The sequence below is a fragment of the Chionomys nivalis genome, chromosome 1 (assembly GCF_950005125.1).
Source record: "Chionomys nivalis chromosome 1, mChiNiv1.1, whole genome shotgun sequence".
Taxonomy (NCBI): domain Eukaryota; kingdom Metazoa; phylum Chordata; class Mammalia; order Rodentia; family Cricetidae; genus Chionomys; species Chionomys nivalis.
This window is the reverse complement of record NC_080086.1, coordinates 7,531,518-7,553,362: the sequence shown is the minus strand read 5'-3', so window position 1 is coordinate 7,553,362 and position 21,845 is coordinate 7,531,518. Positions and strand designations below refer to the sequence as shown.

The 21,845-nt window shown below is 40.8% G+C and overlaps 1 protein-coding gene across 24 annotated transcripts in view; it reads right to left on the bottom strand.

Moving 5' to 3' along the window:
* Window positions 1-9,106: 9,106 nt before the first annotated feature.
* C2cd5 (C2 calcium dependent domain containing 5) overlaps window positions 9,107-21,845 on the bottom strand; it is a 95,706-nt gene continuing 82,967 nt past the window's right edge. For 14 of the 24 annotated variants that reach the window (XM_057766612.1, XM_057766646.1, XM_057766628.1 and 11 more), the window contains 5 exons: window positions 21,109-21,159; window positions 20,143-20,244; window positions 18,684-18,874; window positions 13,469-13,615; window positions 9,107-10,255 (listed from right to left, as the gene is read on the bottom strand). In XM_057766612.1, the coding sequence (XP_057622595.1) occupies window positions 10,127-10,255; window positions 13,469-13,615; window positions 18,684-18,874; window positions 20,143-20,244; window positions 21,109-21,159 (620 nt within the window). In that variant the 3' untranslated portion in view covers window positions 9,107-10,126. The remainder of the gene's footprint in view (window positions 10,256-13,468; window positions 13,616-18,683; window positions 18,875-20,142; window positions 20,245-21,108; window positions 21,160-21,845) is intronic. The other 10 variants (XM_057766637.1, XM_057766690.1, XM_057766554.1 and 7 more) reach the window with 2 other exon arrangements.

The window sequence follows — 21,845 nt, the reverse complement described above, 5'->3', positions numbered from 1 at the left end:
ATACAAATAAATTGTAGTAACCACCTGTGTACTATCGGATCACCGTGGAATAAAGTTAGAATTTAACAACAATTCTAACACGAGAAAGCCTACAAACTCATGGAAATTGAACAGTCAACTACTGAACCATCCCTGGGTCAAGGAAGAAATAAAGAAAGAAATTAAAGTCTTCCTTGAATTCAATGAAAATTAAGACACAACATACCCAAACCTATGGGACACTATGAACGCAGTGCTAAGAGGAAAGTTCATAGCACTAAGTGCCCACATAAAGAAAATGGAGAAAGCACACATTAGAAACAGCACACCTGAAAACTCTAGGAAAAAAAGAAGCAAATTCACCCAGGAGAAGTAGAAGACTGGAAATAATCAAACTGAGGACTGAAATAAAAAAAAAAAAAGAAACACAGAAAACAATCAAAAGAATCAATGAAACAAAAAGCTGGTTCCTGGAGAAAATCAACAAGATTGACAAACCCCTATCCAAACTAATCAAATGCCAGAGAGAGAACGCTCAAATTAACAAGATCAGAAATGAAAAGGGGGACATAACCACAGACACAGAGGAAATTCAGAGAATTATTAGATCTTACTACAAAAGCCTGTATGCCACAAAATTGGAAAATGTGAAAGAAATGGACACTTTTTTAGATAAATATCATATACCCAAATTAAGTCAAGACCAGGTGAGCAGTTTAAACAGACCTGTAAGTTGTGAGGAATTAGAAGGTGTCATCAGAAACCTCCCTACCAAAAAAAAGCCCTGGGCTAAATGGTTTCAAGGCAGAATTCTACCAGAATGTCCAAGAAGAGTTAATACCTATACTCCTTAATGTGTTTTACAAAATAGAAACAGAAGAGTCATTGCCTAACTCCTTTTATGAAGCTACAGTCACACTAATACTAAAACCACACAAAGACTTAACCAAGAAGAAGAATTACAGACTAATCTCACTCATGAACATCAACACAAAAATTCTCAATAAAATACTGGCAAACCGAATCCAAGAACACATCAAAAAAAATTATAGATTATGATCAAGTAGGATTCATTCCAGATAGGCAGGGCTGGTTCAACATATGAAAATCTATCAATGTAATCCACCATATAAATAAACTGAAGGAAAAAAAAAACATATGATCATTTCATTAGATGCTGGAAAAGCATTTGACAAAATTCAACACCCCTTTATGATAAAGGTCTTGGAGAGATTAGAGATACAAGGTTCATTCCTAAATATAATAAAAGCAATATACAGCAAGCCAACAGCTAACATTAAATTCAATGGAGAGAAACTCAAAGCCATCCCACTAAAATCAGGAACAAGACAAGGCTGTACACTCTCACCATATCTCTTCAATATAGTGCTTGAAGTTCTAGCAATAGCAATAAGGCAGCATAAGGAGATCAAGGGGATTCTAATTGGAAAGGAAGAAGTCAAACTTTCATTATTTGCAGATGATATAATAGTATACATAAGTGACCCCAAAAACTCTACCAACGAACTCCTATAGCTGATAAACACCTTTAGTAAGGTGGCAGGTTACAAGATCAGCTCCAAAAAATCAGTTGCCCTCCTATACACAAAGAACAAAGAAGCAGAGAGGGAAATCAGAGAAACATCACCTTTCACAATAGCCACAAATAGCATAAAGTATCTTGGGGTAACTATAACCAAGGAAGTGAAATATCTATTTGACAAGAACTCTAAGGCTTTAAAGAAAGAAATTGAAGAGGATACCAGAAAATGGAAGGATCTCCCATGCTCTTGGATTGGGAGGATCAACATAGTAAAAATGGCAATTCTACCAAAAGCAATCTATAGATTCAATGCAATCCCCATAAAAATACCAACAAAATTCTTCACAGACCTTGAGAGAATAATAATCAACTTTATATGGAAAAACAAAAAACCCAGGATAGCCAAAACAATCCTATACAATAAAAGTACTTCCAGAGGCATTACCATCCCTGACTTCAAGCTCTATTACAGAGCTTCAGTAATGAAAACAGCTTGGTATTGGCACAAAAACAGAGATGTTGACCAATGGAATCGAATTGAAGACCCATGTAGGGATATAGCCCCACCCATTGGGGGCGTGTTCGCCTCAGGCTAATGTTTCTGATAAATCTGCCAGGCGTGATCCCAGCAGCCCCTTTTCTCTGCTTTTCCTGTTCTCCGCGGGAACCTGTGGTCCTGTAAGTCTATTTCCCTATTAAAGCTGTATATATTTTTATAATCTGTCTGCATTCATTTACGTCTTCACAGACCCAGATATTAATCCACAAACCTATGAACACCTGAATTTTGACAAAGGAGCTAAAATTATACAATGGAAGAAAGAAAGCATCTTTAACAAATGGTGCTGGCATAACTGGATGCCAACTTGTAGAAGAATGAAAATAGATCCATTATCTATCACCATGCACAAAACTCAAGTCCAAATGGATTAAAGACCTCAATATTAATCTGAGCACACTGAACCTGATAGAAGAGAAAGTGGGAAGTAGTGTACAACACATGGGCACAGGAGACCACTTCCTACATAGAACCCCAGTAGCACAGACAATAAGGGCAACATTGAATAAATGGGACCCCCTTAAACTGAGAAGCTTCTGTAAAGCAAAGGATACTGTCATTAAGACAAAAAGGCAATCTACTGATTGGGAGATCTTCACCAACCCCGCTTCAGACAAAGGTCTGATCTCCAAAATATATAAAGAACTCAAGAAGCTAGACATTAAAACTCTAATTAACCCAATTAAAAAAATGGGGTACTTAACTGAACAGAGAATTCTCAACAGAAGAAATTCAAATGGCCAAAAGACACTTAACGTCATGCTCAACCTCCTTAGCGATCAGGGAAATGCAAATCAAAACAACTTTGAGATACCATCATACACCTGTCAGAATAGCTAAAATCAAAAACACCAATGATAGCTATGCTGGAGAGGATGTGGAGTAAGGGGGAACATTCATCCATTGTTGGTGGGAATGCAAATTTGTGCAACCACTTTGGAAATCAGTGTAGTGGTGTCTCAGGAAACTGGGAATCAACCTACCTCAGGACCCAGCAATTCCACTCTTGGGAATATACCCAGGAGATGCACAATCATACTACAAAAGCATTTCTTCAACTATGTTCATAGCAGCACTATTTCTAATAGCCAGAACCTGGAAATAACCTAGGTGCCCCTCAATAGAAGAATGGATAAAGAAGGTGTGGAACATATACACTTTAAAGTTTAACATTGACATCTTAAATTTTGCATGGAAATAGAAAACACTTTACTGAGTGAGATAACCCAGACCCAAAAGATGAATATGGTATGTACTCACACATAAGTGGTTTCTAGCCATAAATAAAGGACACCGAGCCTATAATTCGTGATCCTAGAGAAGCTAAATACGAAGGTGAACCCAAAGAAAATCATATAGTTATCCTCCTGGATATTGGAAGTAGACAAGATTGCCAGGCAAATGTTGGGTGCATGGGGTGGGGGTGGGGTGGGTATAAGGGGAGATGGGGAGAGAGAAGGAAGAAGGGGAGGATTGGGGAGAGCTTGGGGAATGGGATGGTTGGGAAGGAGGAAGGGTGGATATGGGAGCAGGGAAGCAGATATCTTAATTAAGGGAGCCATTTTAGGGTTGGCAAGAGACTTCACTCTAGAGGGGTTCCCAGGTCCAAGGAGATGTCTCCAGCTTGTTCCTTGGGCAGCAGAGGAGCGGGTGCCTGAACTGGCCTTGTCCCATAGCCACACTGATGAATATCTTGCATATCACCATAGAACCTTCATTTGGCGATGGATGGAGATAGAGACAGAGACCCACATTGGAGCACAAGGTCCAAATGAGGAGCAGAAGGAGGGAGAAAATGAGCAAGGAAGTCAGGACCGTGAGGAGTATGTCCACCCACTGAGATTGTGGGACTAATCTAATGGGAGCTCACCAGGGCCAGCTGGACTGGGACTAATGGAGCATGTGATCAAACTGGACTCTCTGAAGGTAGCTGTCAATGAGGGCTGACTGAGAAGCCAAGGACAATGGCACTCGGATTTGATTCTACTGTATGGACTGGCTTTGTGGGAGCCTGATTTGTTTGGATGCTCACCTTCCTAGACCTGGATGGAGGGGGGAGGACCTTGGACTTCCCATGGGGCAGGGAACCCTGACTGCTCTTAGAACTGGAGAGGGAGGAGGAGGGGAAGGCGAGAGGGGGAGGGAAATGGGAGGTGGGAAGGAGGTGGAAAATTTTAATAAATAAAAAAATTCCCAAGATCTAAAGACTGTCCCCAAATTCTATTAAATTATTAAATGAATTAAAAAATAAAACCAGAAAATAATCATAAAAAAGGTACAGTCTAGCCGGGCGGTGGTGGCGCACGCCTTTAATCCCAGCACTTGGGAGGCAGAGGCAGGTGAATCTCTGTGAGTTCAAGGCCAGCCTGGTCTACAAGAGCTAGTTCCAGGACAGAAACCAAAAGCTACGGAGAAACCCTGTCTCGAAAAAAAAAAAAAAAAAAAAAAAAAAGGTACAGTCTAATAGTAATTCATTTAAGGAGAGATTCAGCACTCTGGAGAAGGAAATAGCTAATTTGGCACATAAAATCCTGTCCATGACAGTGGGTGCTAAAACAGTATTTTAGAGGATTCGCACTGTTGAATGTATTAATTGGACTCTGTCAAAGAGGTATGAGAGATTGACTGATAGAATGTCTCTCCAAGAAGGTAATATACATGCCATAAAGATTATGTCCAAAGATGAGATATTATCTCTAATAGACAGACTTCATACCTTAGAATCCTCAATGAGGGCATTAGAGCAAAATACTGGACAGGACATCCAGACCTTGTAGAAGGCAATAGTAAACAGATTTAAATAGATTTAGAAAATTATAGACTTTGATGACCAGGAGCAAAAGGTAAGAAGGCAAAATTTAACTTCGTCAGTAAGTAAAACTCTCTGGATAGCTTCCCCAGAGTTCTACCTACTTTTCCAGTAATAACATCAGAAAAAATAGCTGGCTCCAAATACTCTAAGGTTATCAAGGAACATACATGGAAGCCCTACGTATGAGTGATTTAAAAGAAATTAAACAAGCAATTGTGACTTATGGACTACATTTGTCCTTTGTTAGAGAGATGGTCAAAACCTGGGTTTTCAGTAACAAAGTCACACCTCACAATTGTGCTCAGTTAATCTCAGCTGTCCTAGAAAGTGGGCTGCAATTGCACTGGAGATGCCTTCTTAAAGAGAAAGCAGGAATTTTAGAGCAACAGAAAAGAGCAAGAGAAACTGAGATTTCCATAGATCAAATTCTAGGTGATGGACTTTACTCTGATCCTCAGGACTAAGCTCTTTATGATGAGCACACTCTGTCCGTGTGTGCCACAACAGCTTTAAAGGCTTGGAACAGGATTCAGGAACCAGGACAGAGAGTGGAATCATATCTTAGAGTTAAAAAGGGTCAGAAAAAAACCCGTTAGTGACTTTTTGCAAAGACTAACTAGGGCCATACAAATAGGGATAACTGACCCAGAAGCTAGATGTATAATAATTGAATCTTTAGCTTATGAAAATGCCAACATAGAGTGTAAAAGGATCCTGGGGTCATTAAAGATCAGATCAGCACCCATGGGTGAATAGGTCTTGCATACAATAAATGTCGAGATATTTGACTGTGGCACTAAAGCGTGGGTAGGGGAAGCAATTTCCAATGGTAAGAGAAGACATCAAATTCCAAATGTTTTAATTGTGGTAAAATGGGACATATGAGAAGGGATTGTAGGCAATGGATTTCCAGGAATAATGCCTCTTCTGGGAATAGCAGGAATGGGAGGACTCAGCCTTCAGATTTATGTAGGAGGTGTGACAAAGGCCGACATTGGACCAATGAATGTAGATCAACAAGAGACAGACAAGACAACCCGATTCCACTGGAAAACGCTGTGGGGGGCCTCTTGCAGACCCCCATGACAAATGTGGTCCAGTCATTCCCAGTTACTGTGGATAACGTGTCTCATCAGAAAAATTAGAAGGTCCCATGCCTGCTGTCAGAAACAATAATGGTCTAAATGATGAGATAAATGTAAAAAAATGACTCAAGAAATCTGGTGGTGCAGAGGAAACATATATTCTGGCAGACTTCTATAAATGAACAAAGACCAAAGCTAAGGGTGTGTATAAATGACATTTTTATTGAAGGCTTATTAGACATGGGTGTGGATGTAAGTATCATTACTCCAAAATCTTGACATCTGAATTGGCCTCTTTAGGAGGTAGAAATTGGAACCCTATCTCAGGTAAGATAAAGCACAAGGTGAGTTAAATACATTGGACCAAAAGGACAAATAGAAAAAGTAAGGCCATATATAGCCAAAATTACAATAAATTTATGGGGTCATGACCTATTGCAACAATGGAACATCCAGATTAACATTCCTACAACCCCTAAAGCTTATATTCCTGAGGAAAATATTACAGACAACAAACACCAGGCATTTGGGCTGTACAAAAATACAAAGCAATTGATAACCCTTCCGATGTACCAACAGCCCTGCCTTTAAAATGGTTAACTAAAAAGCCAATATGGGTTAAACAATGGCCTTTAGCTGAGGAAAAGTTACAGGCTTTAGAACAGCTGGTAGAAGAGCAATTAAATTCTTGACATATAAAAAAAATCTACCAGGTCTTGGAATTCTCCTGTATTTGTTGTTAAGAAAAAAAATCTAAAAAAAAAAAAAAAAAAGGAAAAGGTGGCAGAACTTAGAGCCATCAAAAAGGAAATTCAACCTATGAAATCTGGAATTCCTCTGCCTTCTCTGTTACCAAAGGGATGGCCTCTCATATTGATTTAAAGGATTGTTTCTTCACTATACTTTTACAAGAACAAGATAGAAAACAGTTTGCCTTCACAGTGCCTACTTATAATAATTCTCAGCCTACTACGTGGTACCAGTGGACTGTCCTCCCACAAGCAATTTTAGAGGATGATGTCCCCTCTCCCAACAAAGTTTGCCCTCAGGCTTAGGGACATCATTTAGGGGTTGATTATAATTGGTATATGGTTGAGGGATTGGGAAAAAATTTTTATAGGCGCAGGGATCTTTTTTTTTTTAAACAGAGGGATAATTGGATGATGGGATAATAGATTGGTATTTATAAGTTATTGTTTTTAGATAATTATATTGGTATAGATTCTTGTATATTGATACAAAGTTAAGTTATATTGAATATTGTATGGATGTATGCTTCTACCTCTGTTTAAAACATTGTTTATATATTGATATATATCTACCATATTACAGTGTACATTACTAGCTCTGATCAAGATACTTATACATTATTTACATTTAAAGGTCACTGTCCTCATTTATTGCACAGTTGTTTATTGTCTTAGTCTTTAAGTTAGACAGGGATTGAGAATTATAGATCAATAGTCATCTATGTTTGTCATATTTATAATTAGACTAGTCAGGTTCTTTAGATACATAGAGATTATATTCAGTATAGATAGATAATCTTGAACCTCTTCAAAGAGCTGTAAAAAATGGCCTTTAATCTAACCTAGAGTTCCATGGTAATGAAACAAAATCACTCCTGACAACACCGATCTATTCCCAAGAAAATGTTAAGCACCAAAGACACTCCACCTGGAGCCTTTCTTCTTGGCAGAACTGGCCTTTGGGCACAGAAATGCCCATACCTCGACTACTGACAGAGATATAGAGTATCTGTAAATGGATAAAACAGGACCGTCATATCCTGCCAGGTGGGGATGGTGACACTGCTCTCATGGGTGGGGACTGGGGCAGTGCTCTCAGTAGGTGGGGACGGGGACAGTGCTCTCAGTAGGTGGGGATGGTGACAGTGCTCAGTATGTGGGGATGGTGACAGTGCTCTCAGTAGGTGGGGACGGGGACAGTGCTCTCAGTAGGTGGGGACGAGGACAGTGCTCTCAGTAGGTGGGGACGAGGACAGTGCTCTCAGTAGGTGGGGACGGGGACAGTGCTCTCAGTAGGTGGGGATGGTGACAGTGCTCTCAGTAGGTGGGGATGGTGACAGTGCTCTCAGTAGGTGGGGACAAGGACAGTGCTCTCAGTAGGTGGGGACAAGGACAGTGCTCTCAGTAGGTGGGGACAAGGACAGTGCTCTCAGTAGGTGGGGACGGGGACAGTGCTCTCAGTAGGTGGGGACAAAGACAGTGCTCTCAGTAGGTGGGGATGGGGACAGTGCTCTCAGTAGGTGGGGATGGGGACAGTGCTCTCAGTAGGTGGGGATGGGGACAGTGCTCTCAGTAGGTAGGGATGAGCACAGTGCTCTCAGTAGGTGGGGATGGGGACAGTGCTCTCAGTAGGTGGGGACGAGGACAGTGCTCTCATAGGTGGGGACAAGGACAGTGCTCTCAGTAGGTGGGAATGAGGACAGTACTCTTACTAGCACCTTTGTCAATACCTTGAGTGACAAGAGAAAAAAAAAAACCAAACCTTTCAAAATATAGAACTTGAACCAGAACCCTCTTCTGACTCCATTTACACAAAATGAAAAGTCATAGCAACAGGAAGGTTACTGCCAGCAAAGACCAGTAAGGGTCAGGGCTGAAGATTGGACATTGCTGCTGGGCACATGCTGCTCTGTGTGAACAGAGAGGTCTAGACAACACGTGGTGGCGGCCATGCAGCTCGAGGCCACACGGATCAGCAAGGAACTACATGAAAGGGGCAAACTCCGGGCATGAGAGTCCTCAGGAAAGCTGTGGTGAGCTGCAAAGGGCCAGGTCGACTGTCTGTCAGACTGCAGCTCTGTAAAGCGCACCTCCCAATGCTTCTGTGTGCAGGCCGCTGGGCCGCAAGCCGGGTGCGCACAAGAACTTACAGGTGTTTGTCATGACCCACAACCACGCCTGCCATCTAAGAGACATTCAGTAGTAGGCACTGAGCAGCTAACTGCCCAAGACAGCAGGGGTAACACCCCCCACGATGATGGGGACCCACCGTGCAGTAGGTGCTCAGCAGATACTTACTGATTCAGGCATGAAAGCAGACACGAAACGATGCCATGACTCAGAAACTGGTATCTCATCAAAAAGGCAAAGAATTGGGAATACTGTTTATAAACTTTTTATTTAAAAAATAAAATTATAAACAAAATACAGAAAAATATTGACACCTGTGTAACAATAAGATGACTTTCCGTCTTTAGGGTAATTTACTGTTCTGAGAGAATAAAATGCTAACTTTTATAAGGTAATTCTATGGGGTAAAGGAGGACTTTGATATTTTATTAGCAGTGGGTACTTGGCATAGGTAAGACTTATACATACATTCAACACTTCACAGCATATTCAAGTCTCATTTCCAAGTTCTATAGCAAACAGTGTACCTCACCAAAGTCCCCTAGTAAGAGTGCAATATAATATTATCAGAAAACAATCTGGTTCTTCCTAGGTCGACTGTACTTTCACTACTTGAATACATTTCACAATGGTCTCTACCCAGTTGAAACCAAGCCTCTTCTAGACAATTACATATGAAGCAGTAGTCAGTCGAGAGGCGCCCTCCCTCCTTGATGTGGAGGCCTCCTGGGAAGCTCCTCAGAGCATCCGGGTCACGCTGCAGATGCACACTGTAGAATCTTCCTTTGAAAAGTGGCTGAAGCACATCACCTGCCCAGCTAACAAGTTCCTCATTTCAAGCCAAGAGATACTGGGAAACCCACATAGTAATTTTCTGAAAATACACAGTAGTGTCCTCTATTTTACAAATCAACTATGGACTTGTTAGCAATCTGGATTCCCACTTAGTTTTCTAAGTTACAGAAGCTGCTTATCCCAGTCTCTTGACAATCTTCCCATTTCATTTTTAACTATAATTTTACTAAAATCAACATAAATTACAAGTAACTCCCATAACTGAAGGTGCTAGATTCCATGGGATCTGTCTGTGTAAACAAGCAAATGAAATGTCGAGATCAGAAATTCTTAAGTCTCCAAGATGTCCACACAAACCAAACCAACTCATGCCCACTCCTCCTCAGTTATCTACCCTGCTGAGGTTCTCATCTGTGAAGATGCTGACAAACAATGGAGACGGACGAATTTCACTCAGTTGAGCTCCTTCTGTCTTCAGGTTGTGACTTCTCCAGGACATGATGTCTGGCAGCTGACAGCAGGCTGCTGAGTTGACATGGCCTCTAATTCAGATTCACGAACAAAAACCACCGCATCACCACTGACATTTATGAGACACTGCGCCTGTAAAGACATCAGACAGAAGTCCAGGAGCATGCAGCACAGAGGTCATATGCCTGCTGTGCATGGGTTCTGGTAAAAAACCAAATTCAGCACAGGCCAATCAAACGCTAGAACAACCCAGCAGAAGATGAGGAAAGAAAAAGTTCACAGGAAAAGAAATCCAGAAAGCCTGAGAACACATGACAAAATATTCAAGCCCGCCATAAATCAGAGCTCTGCAAACAGACAGTAAGAGACCACACCATGGATACTGGGGAGATGGTGAAAGCTGGACTTTACTAGGTGCTGACAGAGGCACAGGCAGCAAACACAGGTACTGGAGAAGAGCAGCCACTCTGAAAGGCAATGTCATCTCTCACAGAGCATGCAATCTCCAACCACCATTTCAGCCTGTACTTTGTATTTTCCTCTAGAGAAAAATCTTGGATGGGACTTTTTACTACAACATGTTTATAAAAGGAAAATAATTAAAATAATGTAAATACTATCAAGGAGAAAGTAAAAATATAGATAGTTATACCTGATACTAAACAGAAGTGAAAATGGCATAAACTCTACCAACATGGCTAAGCACCATGAATGTGATAAATTAATGAAAATAATTAGAATATGCAAAATAGTCTCAATGGAGGCAAATTCTATCATTGTAGGAAAACTACAAACATCAGAGGCCTTCCCTTTGGATACACTCACCGTGCTAGGCCCTTATATCCATGTTAGTTCTTACAGCACTGTATACATCAGAGAAACAGTCAACAGATATTACCCACTGCCATCAGGGGACAGCTGAGGATTCTGAGTGACCAACATTATGGAGTGCTGAGTGGCCAAAGGAATAATTAAGACAATCTTTTGGCCTTGAACTGAGAAAGTCACCAAGAAAAATCAAGTGAGTACACAGCAGCACTGTGCAGACGCGGGGTGAAATGTACACCTGTTCGTGTGCAGTTAAGACTCTCTGGCATGCTGTGCCCTCAGGAACAGAAGTGACATTAAAATCACAAGAAGAAAAGTAAGGCACCAATGACTTCGGCTGTGTGTAGTAAAGAAACTGATTGGCCTGAACACAAAACAGGGAGAAACTTTTCTATTTACTTATTTTTAATGTTTTTGAGACAGGGTCTCACTATGTAACCCTGGTGTGGTGGTTTTGAAAGAAAATGACCCCCCAAAGGGAGTGGCATTATTAGGAGATGTGGCCTTGTTGGAAGAAGTGTGTCATTGTGGAGGAAGGCTTTGAGGTCTCATATATGCTCAAGCCATGTCCAGTTAGTTCAGACCACTTCCTGTTGCCTGCAAGTCAAGATGCAGGACCCTCAGCTCCTTCTCCAGCACCACGTCTGCCTGCAGACCACCATGTCTGCCTACATGCCACCATGTCGGATCATAAAGGACTAAACTTCTGAAAATGAAAGCTGCCCCAATTAAATGTTTTTCTTTATAAGAGTTGTAGTGGTCATGATGTGCTGTGGGACAATGGTTTTACCCTGCAAAGATTTGTTTCTTGTACTTGTTTAATAAAATGATGATTGTCCCATAGTCAGGCAGGAAGTAGTGGCAGGGTAACCAGACAGGAAGCAGAGGTGGGTCAATGAGAACAGGAGAATTCTGGGAAGAGAGTCAGTCTGCAGTCATCACTCAGAGCACGTAAGCTGTGACTGCCTCATTGATAAAAGTACCAAGCCACATGGCTAATGCAATTAAAATTATGGGCTAATATAAGTTATAATCTGTTAATAAGAATCCTGAGCTAATAGGCCAATCAGTTTATTAACTAATGTAGACCTCTGTGTATTTCTTTGGGGCTGAATGGCTGCAGGACCGGGTGGGACAGAAAACTTGGTCAACAATGGTGTCTTTTCACAGCCATAGAAACCCTAAGACACATGAGTAGCCTGGAGCTCTGGGAACCAGGCTGGCCTCAAAGTCATATAGCTCTGCCGGCTTCTTCTACCTCCTACATTTGTTTTTTAATTGAATTTTTGAAGTTTGAATCTAGTACAACTCCAAAACATACATTAAAATACAATATAAAAAAAAGACTACATATATGGACAATATATCTTAAAAATATAAAAAGCAACTAGGTCGGGATGGTTCCCTCAGTGTGAAAAACACACAGGCTACCGCAGAATGTATGGGGTCGGGGTATGGGACTGTGGGCACTCTAGCCTGCATGTGTGGAGACCAGAGGCCAATGCGTGACAATGTGCTCTCCCACTGTGACCTGCTTCACCAAATATAACAGAAAGCTGTCTTCGAGTTTCAGACTAGGACTATTCTTTAACTTCTCTCAATGTAGTAGAACAAACTAATAAAAAATGTAAGTTATAAGAATTGAAAAGGAGGTTAAATGGTTTATCTTTCTTAAGACACTGACTAAATTAATGGCTCTGAAATAAGACTAAGGCTGTGCTTAAGTTGGCTCTCTTCTTACACTGCTTGCACATTTATGGCAAAAGTCCACTGTGAGGATAACGTTATCCATAAAAGCCAGGAGTCCTGAGAATGCAAACGATCTGCCCTTATTTATAATCATCTACGTATAGGGCTAGCAGCAAAATTCATACCCACACAGACACACACATCTACTCTTCTCATTCCTGTAAAACTGAAATACCAGATCTTGAGTGCGGCATCTGCCTGCATGTTCCCTGTTCTCAGGACACAAGTACTTTTGCTCATCTTTCGTGAGTGTGAGGCAAAAATATGATTTCTGATATGTGCCAAGTAGAATAGGATGGAGCATGCTGCTTTCAAGACAGTTACTTATATAATTATTTAATTTTAGAAGAAACCCCTAAAATTTTTGAGCTATTTAGTTAAAATTAATAAAAGAATGATATTCTAAGGTTTAGTCTAGTAAGACCTCTTCTTATTACATACCCCATTTACAGAGTAACATTTGGTAGAAATAATGTGAGGGGCACCTCAGACCTCCTGAGAGGAGACACAGCCACATCCATATTCCAAGGCTTACCAAGAGAGTAGCAGGAATAGTAACTCCAGCAAAGCTTAATTAAGGGTGATAACTAGTGATGTGAGATATGGAGCAGAGCCTGAGCAATGGTGACTGTGTGAATAATAAAGTCATTTAAATATGCTTTAACATCTACAGTCAAAGTTCTGAAAAGCAATTCTTTTAGAAGAGAATAGATGTGATAGGCCAGAGAGTCAATTCTCCAACTTCTTAGAGATATTTAGTCATCTCACCTGGTTCTTGCTGGGATTTTCCATGAAGACACACTGCTTCATAATGTAGGAAACAACAGCATTCCCTCCCAGTGCGGCTACGTGAGCTCTTACCATGGCAAACACTTCAGCAATGAAAGCATGGAGGAAGCCACTGACTCCTCCTTCCTGCAGAGGACAGACAGACCACTGCATCATACACAGGGTAGGCCATGCAGAAAATGTCAAAAGCCAACAGTACACATTCTGAATTGCCTTAATGTAAAAGACAGTCATTTATATTTTCCTCATCGGGGTTTTTTTTTGCATTAATAAACATACTTGAGTAAGGATTTTAAAGTATTCATTAAATCTATGATAAATTGTAGTTTGCCCATCACTAGCTGATGTGAGATTCCCCTCTGTGTGCTGTAAATACCATTAGTTAATAAAGAAAGCTGGCTTGAGTCTATAGCAGGGCAGACCACAGTTAGGTGGGGGAAACTAAACTGAATGCTGGGAGAAAGGAAGCAGAGTAAAGAGGAAGCCATGGAGCCACCGCCAGAGACAGACATGCTGAAACCTTGCTGGAAGGTCACAACCTTGAGGATACACAGATTAATGGAGATGGGTTAAATTAATATGTAAGAGTTAGCTAATAAGAAACTAGTGCTAATGGGCCAACCAGTGATTTAATTAATACAGTTTCTGTGTGATTATTTCGGTTCTGGGTGGCTGGGATAAACAAGCAGCCTCCTGTCAACAAATTGGTGCCAACATGGTTGGCTAAAATCCACTTAAAACCTGATAGGGCTTGAAAAGGAATTCTAGACACAAAAATGCAGAGTTTAACACAGCTTCTTGTTGTTTGCTGGCAGCATGCCGCAGCTCCTTTGAGGGAGGTTTTCCCAATTCAGCGGAAGCAGAAAAAAGCCACACCATTTTGAAATGCCGGCTTTCTGGGCCGTGCTGCCAGCATGACCTCTGGCTCTTTCAGGAGACAGATTCGAATGGGTTTTGTGAGCAATGTGCTACGGCTTGCTTGGTGTCAACATGGACCAGCTGTGTGCCTTGAGATGGGGTACTGTACATGGCTCTCAGAGGCAGCGAGCAGCTCCGCCATGCTGGACTGGGCGGGGCAAGCAGGCAGTGCTATATTTCCCCTAGCAACGGTGCCGCTTAAGTTCATAAGAATGGCTTAGCATTTTAAGAAGCACTTCTGGTCAGAAAATAATTACAGATATGCAATAAAGACAAATCTAGACATAAAAGACCTCTAAATGGGTCACAGTGTGTTTAAAAAATGTACGTAGGCTTGGGATACAGAAGGAAAAAATATGGAGAGTTATAAAAAGAAGTAAATGGTTTATAAAAATGAAAGTCTTTAAAGAAATAGAGTACAGACAGTCATAGATTAAAGGAGTAAAGATAATAATATAAATATTAAAAATAATAGAGTAAGAAAAGTCACACAAAGATGGAATACACAGAGTCTGGATTATGTATATTATTGTGTTTTCTTTGAATTATTTGACTGTGAAGGAGTTAAGTACGGAGAAACATTTCATTGTATGGGCTACTAAACTAAACCAACATGTATATTAGAAAGGTATATTGACTTCAGAATTTGTGTCTAAGCCGGGCAATGGTGGCGCACGCCTTTAATCCCAGCACTTGGGAGGCAGAGGCAGGCGGATCTCTGTGAGTTCAAGGCCAGCCTGGTCTACAAGAGCTAGTTCCAGGACAGGAACCAAAAGCTACAGAGAAACCCTGTCTTGAAAATCCAAAAAAAAAAATAAAATAAAATAAAAAAAGAATTTGTGTCTAAGGATATTATGCTTTGGAAAAGAGGTTCTTTTGTTTCCACAGATGATGAGAACCTTTGGATTCATTTCAGGCTAATGTGGTTTGAGCCCCTGAAGTGTCACCTTGAACACCCCCCTAAAGGAAAAAACTTCACCCAACAAAAAGCAGGAAGCAGTTTGGAAAAGAACTATGCCCAAATTCCCAAATAATGTGTAAAGGGGGATATGCTATAGAGATTTGCATTGGTATGAATCTCAGTTTATTAATACATATTTAAGGTACACTGTATATATGTATTTCTGATCTTGATTAAGGTATCGTGTCTGTGCAACTCATTTAAAATGTAGTGTAATAGCTTACACTACACCTATAATAGTCAAGCTTGTAGTAATATTAGGTTTTCTAGATGTAAAGAGGTATATTTCAGATGGATAGGGATTCTTTAAATCTTTCAGAGACCTTCAGAATATGCATTTAAAATATTTTAAGAAGTTAGAACTTTTCACGACAGTGAGACACATTTGCTCCTGGTAGCACCAAACTACTTCATAAGGATGATAGGCATTGAAGAGTCTCCTCATGGAGTTTGATAGCCAATTGGGCAAGAAACTGCTCTTGCCTGAACTGCTTGATGAACTGGACATGTAGGACTCACAAAGAAATGACTGCTGAATTTGCCTACAGGTAAGACATCCTTCAAGGTTCCTGCTTCATCAGAGAACATGCAAGACATTCTACAGGGCACAAAAGAAAGTGACTAACAAACTGCCAATATAGGCAAAACTGTCTTTGAAATTTCCTGCTTCATGGAAAAGTCTGCCGGATACTATGGGCCAATAGGCTGAAGATGGATGTCCCAATGGTGCAGAAGAACTTGGGGTGACTGTTCAGGCAGTATGATGTCTCTGTCATTTCTAGAGTTTTGGAAGTTGCTTACAATGCACTTCCTATTTACTTAGGTAATATTATATCCTTCTGGAGTCTTTGATGGACTTGAAGAGTAGAAAGAAATAATATAGTTTTCCTTAGTTATGATGAAAGATAATATATAAATACTATAACTGAACTCTAACTCTTGCTTGATACCACATTAGATGCGAATGCACAATTCAGCAGTGCACAAATAGCATTTGTGTACTATGCTATACACATTGCTAGAAGATAAACATAGTGGTATGGGGAACTTTTTCTATTACAAACCCAACACAACAAAAATTAAAGCTAGTCAATAGCTTACATGCTTTTCTACTTATGTTTTCTATCAGCTCTACTGAAGGTGAAGTTAAGGACAATCAAGGAAATTTCTGAATTAAACTGAAGTTAAGAAAACACCAGAGTCTACTATTCGGGAAAACAAAATTATTTTCTTAAGTACATCTTTTTAAAAAAAAGTTTACACGCATGGGTGTTTTGCCTGTATATCTATCTATATCTGTGTACCCCATATATGTCCAGAGGGGACCAAAAGGGGCACTGAAACCCCTGGAACTGGAGTTACAGATGGTGGTGAGGCACTCTGGGAACTGAGTCTGGGTCCTCTAAAACAGCCTGTGCTCTAATCCCTGAGTCATCTCTCCAGCCCCGAGCACATCTTTTTAAACAGCTAAGGAGATCCTCCAGACTGTAACCCTGGGAAGCAACCTCTGTGTGAAACTCCAAAACTAGATCAGCGATCTGAGCCTCCCCTCGGGCATGCAGCTCTGTACACTCTTCACCAGGCGCCTCTGCTTATGAGGTCAGGAGATGGGAGCAGAGTATGGACAGGTCAGTTCGAAGGAGCAAAACTGACTGTAAGGGAGCTCACTAGGCAAGGCCACACATGGGATGCTGCACCTTAGGCTAACGGTGCAGGTCTCTGCTGCAGTGAGACTCACCACGTAGTAACACTGTAGCAGGAAAAGCTTCCACAATGCATGGCCAGCAGCTTGTGCACAAAGCCTACTATCTAGAAGGCTAAGACCACAGGATCATGTGGGCAATAAAACTTAAAGGTTCAAAATAGTATAGCCATACACTACTAGGAGCAACTAGAAAAGAAAACAACAGAAAAAAACAAAACATGCCAATTTTGAAACAAACCTATTTTGTCAAACTTAAGTAGACTTCAATTCTCTATTAAAAGGATCTGAGACTACATGGTTTATCTTCTACATCAACATAATTAGAATATAATTAAGATAGTCTATCTTAAAGAAAATATCCACCTAATTAATTAACGTGTCAGACATTATCCATTCACCTACAGAAAGACATACTGTGCTTGCTCTGTGCCGGGCAGGCTCCCTGCTGGGAGAAGGAAGTGTGCCATGGAGACACAAGCAAAGCACAGCTGAGTCATCTTACAGGAAAGGCACTTTCCACAGCACAAACTGCTGTGGCAGTCAAATAGACAGAGATAATGAGGTTTCACACCTCAGCAATTCAAAAGTTCCCCTATTTAAATATTAATTTGTTTAGCAGCCCTGACTCATAACATAAGATCCAATATAGTTTCCGTTTCTATTAGGTTAAATTCCTGAGTTACGAATGACACAATAGAGTGGTCCTGATTTTGTAATTTAATCATATGACATAAAGTTTTATAACCGTCATGTAGCAGTTCCCCATGTGCACTGAGGATGGGGAGAAGCAGCATTCTTGTGCACTGACAAGTCTGAGAAGTGTTGGCGGAGGATGCTTGTTCATTCCCGGACGCCCCAACCCGAAATAACCACACAAAAACTAGATTATTTGCAATACTGTTTGGCCAATAGCTTACGCGTATTTCTGGCTAACTCTTGTATTTGAATTAACCCATTTTCACTATTTTATATTTTACCACGAGGGTTGTAGCCTACTGGCATGGTTCTAACTGGCGGCGCCATGGCAGCTCCCTGACTCCGCCTACTCTTTCTCTCTATCTCTTCCAGCCCTGCTATATTCTGTTAAGACATTAGCCAAACGCAGCTTTTTCATTAGCCAACAAAAGCAACACATATACAGAAGGACTTCCCACAGCATTTCAAGCGCCCTCCTAAACAGAAAACTGGCAGGCTTGTTGTTTTTCAGAGGGAAGAAAGCATAGGGGTAAAGTAAAGTACCCCTGTGTTTACATCTACTATAAAAATCTACTCCTTCTAAATGCAGATCCTTAAAAACTGCTGTTTAAATACATCTCAGAAAAATATCTTAGAAAACTTAGATGTCCTGTCAGAGAAGTTTTAAATCTTGTATCAAATCTAAGAGGAAGTCATTTGCTTTATAGTAAGCATCTAGAAGTTCTGCAAACAAATGAGCTTAAATCAGGCACAACTCTTGCAAAAGGGGTTACTGTATGAAATGTACGTCTTATGCAAAATCCATCCAGACAGGTCACAAACAGGTGGGTCAAATTAAGTGTCTGTATTTAGAAGAAAGCAAAACTTGGCTTTATTACTCTTTCAAGAAAAAAAAATTAGTTTTGTAAAGTTACCTCCCGAAGAGAAGTAGTTTCTCTAATAAAAAACATGTTAATGATGCCAAGATATTTTGTTATCTTTGCTCCAGGAATGAAAGAAAGAGGCGTCATCTTAACAACCCCAACTGTGGAACTTGCACAAGGTGGAGCAGAGCGATTCCGGAAATTTCCATCACCCATGGGACTTGCTTTCTCAACCGTCACAGCTAAAATTGGAGAAATAATGGAAACATTAAGAACAGACACTAGAAAGTGGTTAATCCCCTAAGGTTTCCAAACAAGTGGTGACAACATTCAGCTGTCTGTGAGACTAAGCCATGTCATGAAAGAAAAGAAATTACCATGCACTACATGCAGTCTAGAGAGACATGAGAAGCTGGAATGGAATTCTTTGGGAAGGAAATGACATCCCTGCAAAGGAAAATGTGATGCAGTGTAGCTAGACACACAATGATCGGTTACACAGTGGAGAAGGAAAAAGCGCCAGAGCAGTAAGGTAGCTGCTGTAGAAACCAATTATCCGAGGAGAGTGTGAAAGTTGGTGCATTCCCGTGCATTTTCCACCTGTTTCAGGCCACTCCATCACTGCTGGCTTGTAGGCAGCCTAGGTAACACTGGGTGTAATACAGTTCTAAATTTCTTTCCCAAACTTTTTTGATTAAACAGCCACATAACTTTAACCTTGACAAGCATCTTGGCTGTCTACCAGATGTCTGGGAAGTAACAGTAAAACAGTCAGCACCACTCACTAAGTAAGTGCAGTACACCACGTCCTGTTAGTCACCACCACCTTCTACGTAACTGCAGTGAACACATGTCCTGTGTTTTCCCGCTCACAACCAGCCACAGGGGCACCATCATGACTGTTTTCACAGGAGGAAACCAAGTTGCCTAGTTGTTGAGTTAGCACCTCTAGGGTTAAAACTATGATTCTGGCTGATCTATTTACTGTACCGCCCCCTCTGAAATGCAGTTCTTTCCCTTTTAATGTAAATCCACTCAAATACTGTTTTCTCAAAATATGCCAAAAACCAGGATCTAAAGACATCTCTCTAAAGTCCAGCAGTAAGACAAACTGTCTACTTTGTAGATACACTTGATCCTTTGATACCCTGTCGTCAGACTTAGGAAGCTGACAGCCATGAAGTCAGCAGTTCACTGGGTCCTGAAGAGTGTCTCTCTAACAAGAAAGCTGGCCGTGTCCTCCTAGGTAGGGATGTAATATGCATTCATCTACTTTCAGAAAGCTTCATAAAGAGTGAAATTTAAAAGACAATTCTATATATAGCTAAAAGTAAGCAATGAAAGGCTCTGTAATAACTTCTCACGAATGACCAAGCGTCTACAGCTTTCACACTCAAATACATGACTGATTGGCAATGTTGTTACTAGGCAGTAAGGTCTAGCCTTCACCACTGGGAAGTCAGGGGTATGCTTCTCAGGTCATCAGAATGTGGTAGAAACGTCCGCCTACTTGTCTTAATTGATCCGCGCCTTATGGTCTGAGCTTTCAGTTTAATGAGCTCTATCCAGCTGCTGCATCTGTCTGCAAAGGAACTGTAATCAACTGACGTTGCTGAAAACACAGACAGAAAACAAAAGAAAACACAAAGAAAAAATATGGATGACGTGTCTTACTCGCCATAATCCTCCTTGATGATGTAACTTAACTTCGCTGTAGCTAGGGAAAGAGTGACCTTTTCAGGCCAGACAGGAGACGGAGGGGCAGTGGGGAGTGGAGCTTAGACATTCAAGTGTCCAAACCCAGTAAAGCTGGCGGAGAGCTGGGTGCATGACCATGTGGTCTCGGGGACAAATGCAGTCCAGCTAACGCATAAGCAGAGGACAGACTACTTATTGTTCCTGCTCTCCTCCTTATAAGAGTTTAGTAGTTTCTATTTGATTTTAATTTATAATTCAATTTATAATCAACCCATTATGAGCAACCCCCTTCCCCACTTTAGCCAAAAACCTAAGCTAAAAAAGCATCAAGTGCTGAAAACTACTTGAAGGGGAAAACACAAAAGGCCAACAACAAAAGCCCAGGACCTCACTATGTATTTCTTACTCAAGTATCTTCTTTCCACCATCAATAACCCAGCTATTGAACCAGCAAGAAAACCAAAGAGCTTGGATTTCTGGCTATAAGACCTCTGACAAGATTTGAGGAGGGGCAGCTAGCACCCCTTCTATGAACAGTAAAACAGGTTAAAAAGCTGAAACTTCGGAAACTAGAAAAACTATTAAAATACTAATAAAATAAAATAAAATGAGAACAAAGCAAACAATTGATGAATTTTTAAAACAATCTAGATACAATAAAACCGTATCTGTGGTCTATTCCACTGTCCAGTGCATTCCTCTGCCTGTAATTTTATGTCTACTGATCTACAACTTCTCGCGTAGTACGGTGACTGTGTGCTTAGTTAGGCAAACTCACCTCTCTGTGCAGCTGGTGTACCTGAGTTAGAACTCGCACTCTCCAGGTGTTCTAGTAAGACAATACAAACAGCATTAGTTCGATGCTAAGCACAAGCCAGGACATCTTTCCTGCTGATATTAATATCTTCCGTGAGCCCAAAGAATAGAGTAAGTAAATTTTTATGGCTTCATTACAAAGGCAAACCAAACACAAGTATTAGGATTTAAAATGCAGTTCCTTCACATGAAGAATATCCCCATTAATAAATACCATGCCCAGATGGTTGCTTACTACGATACAAAGCAAGTTTCTGGAGACTCAACAGTAGCACACTAGCAGAATAACAGCACAGAAGAAAGGGCCAGTGTGCTGGGGAAGGCAAGGTTGGGGTGGGGGGAGCTAGCGCTATGACACCACCCATGCTCACACACATCACCCTCTCCATCTGGCTTTATCAACAGCTCCCTCTAGTGGTAGCCAGACTTTGTGGTACTAAAGGGTGACAGATCTCCAGCTAGGTAGGAAGCCGGATTCCCCAAACAGATCCTAGCAGCCTAGAGAGTAGCATCCAGATGGGAATTTGTTGTATATATGTAAGATATTGTGAAAATGTAAAAGTACTATTAAAGTCAATATATTTTTGCTGCTCATGCTTTCTCTGCACTAGCATATTTACATTTTTGTTTCAAGGAACAAAAAAAAGAATAGCTCATTAGAAACAGTAAGAATTAGTCGGGCCGTCCACTTTTTTTTAA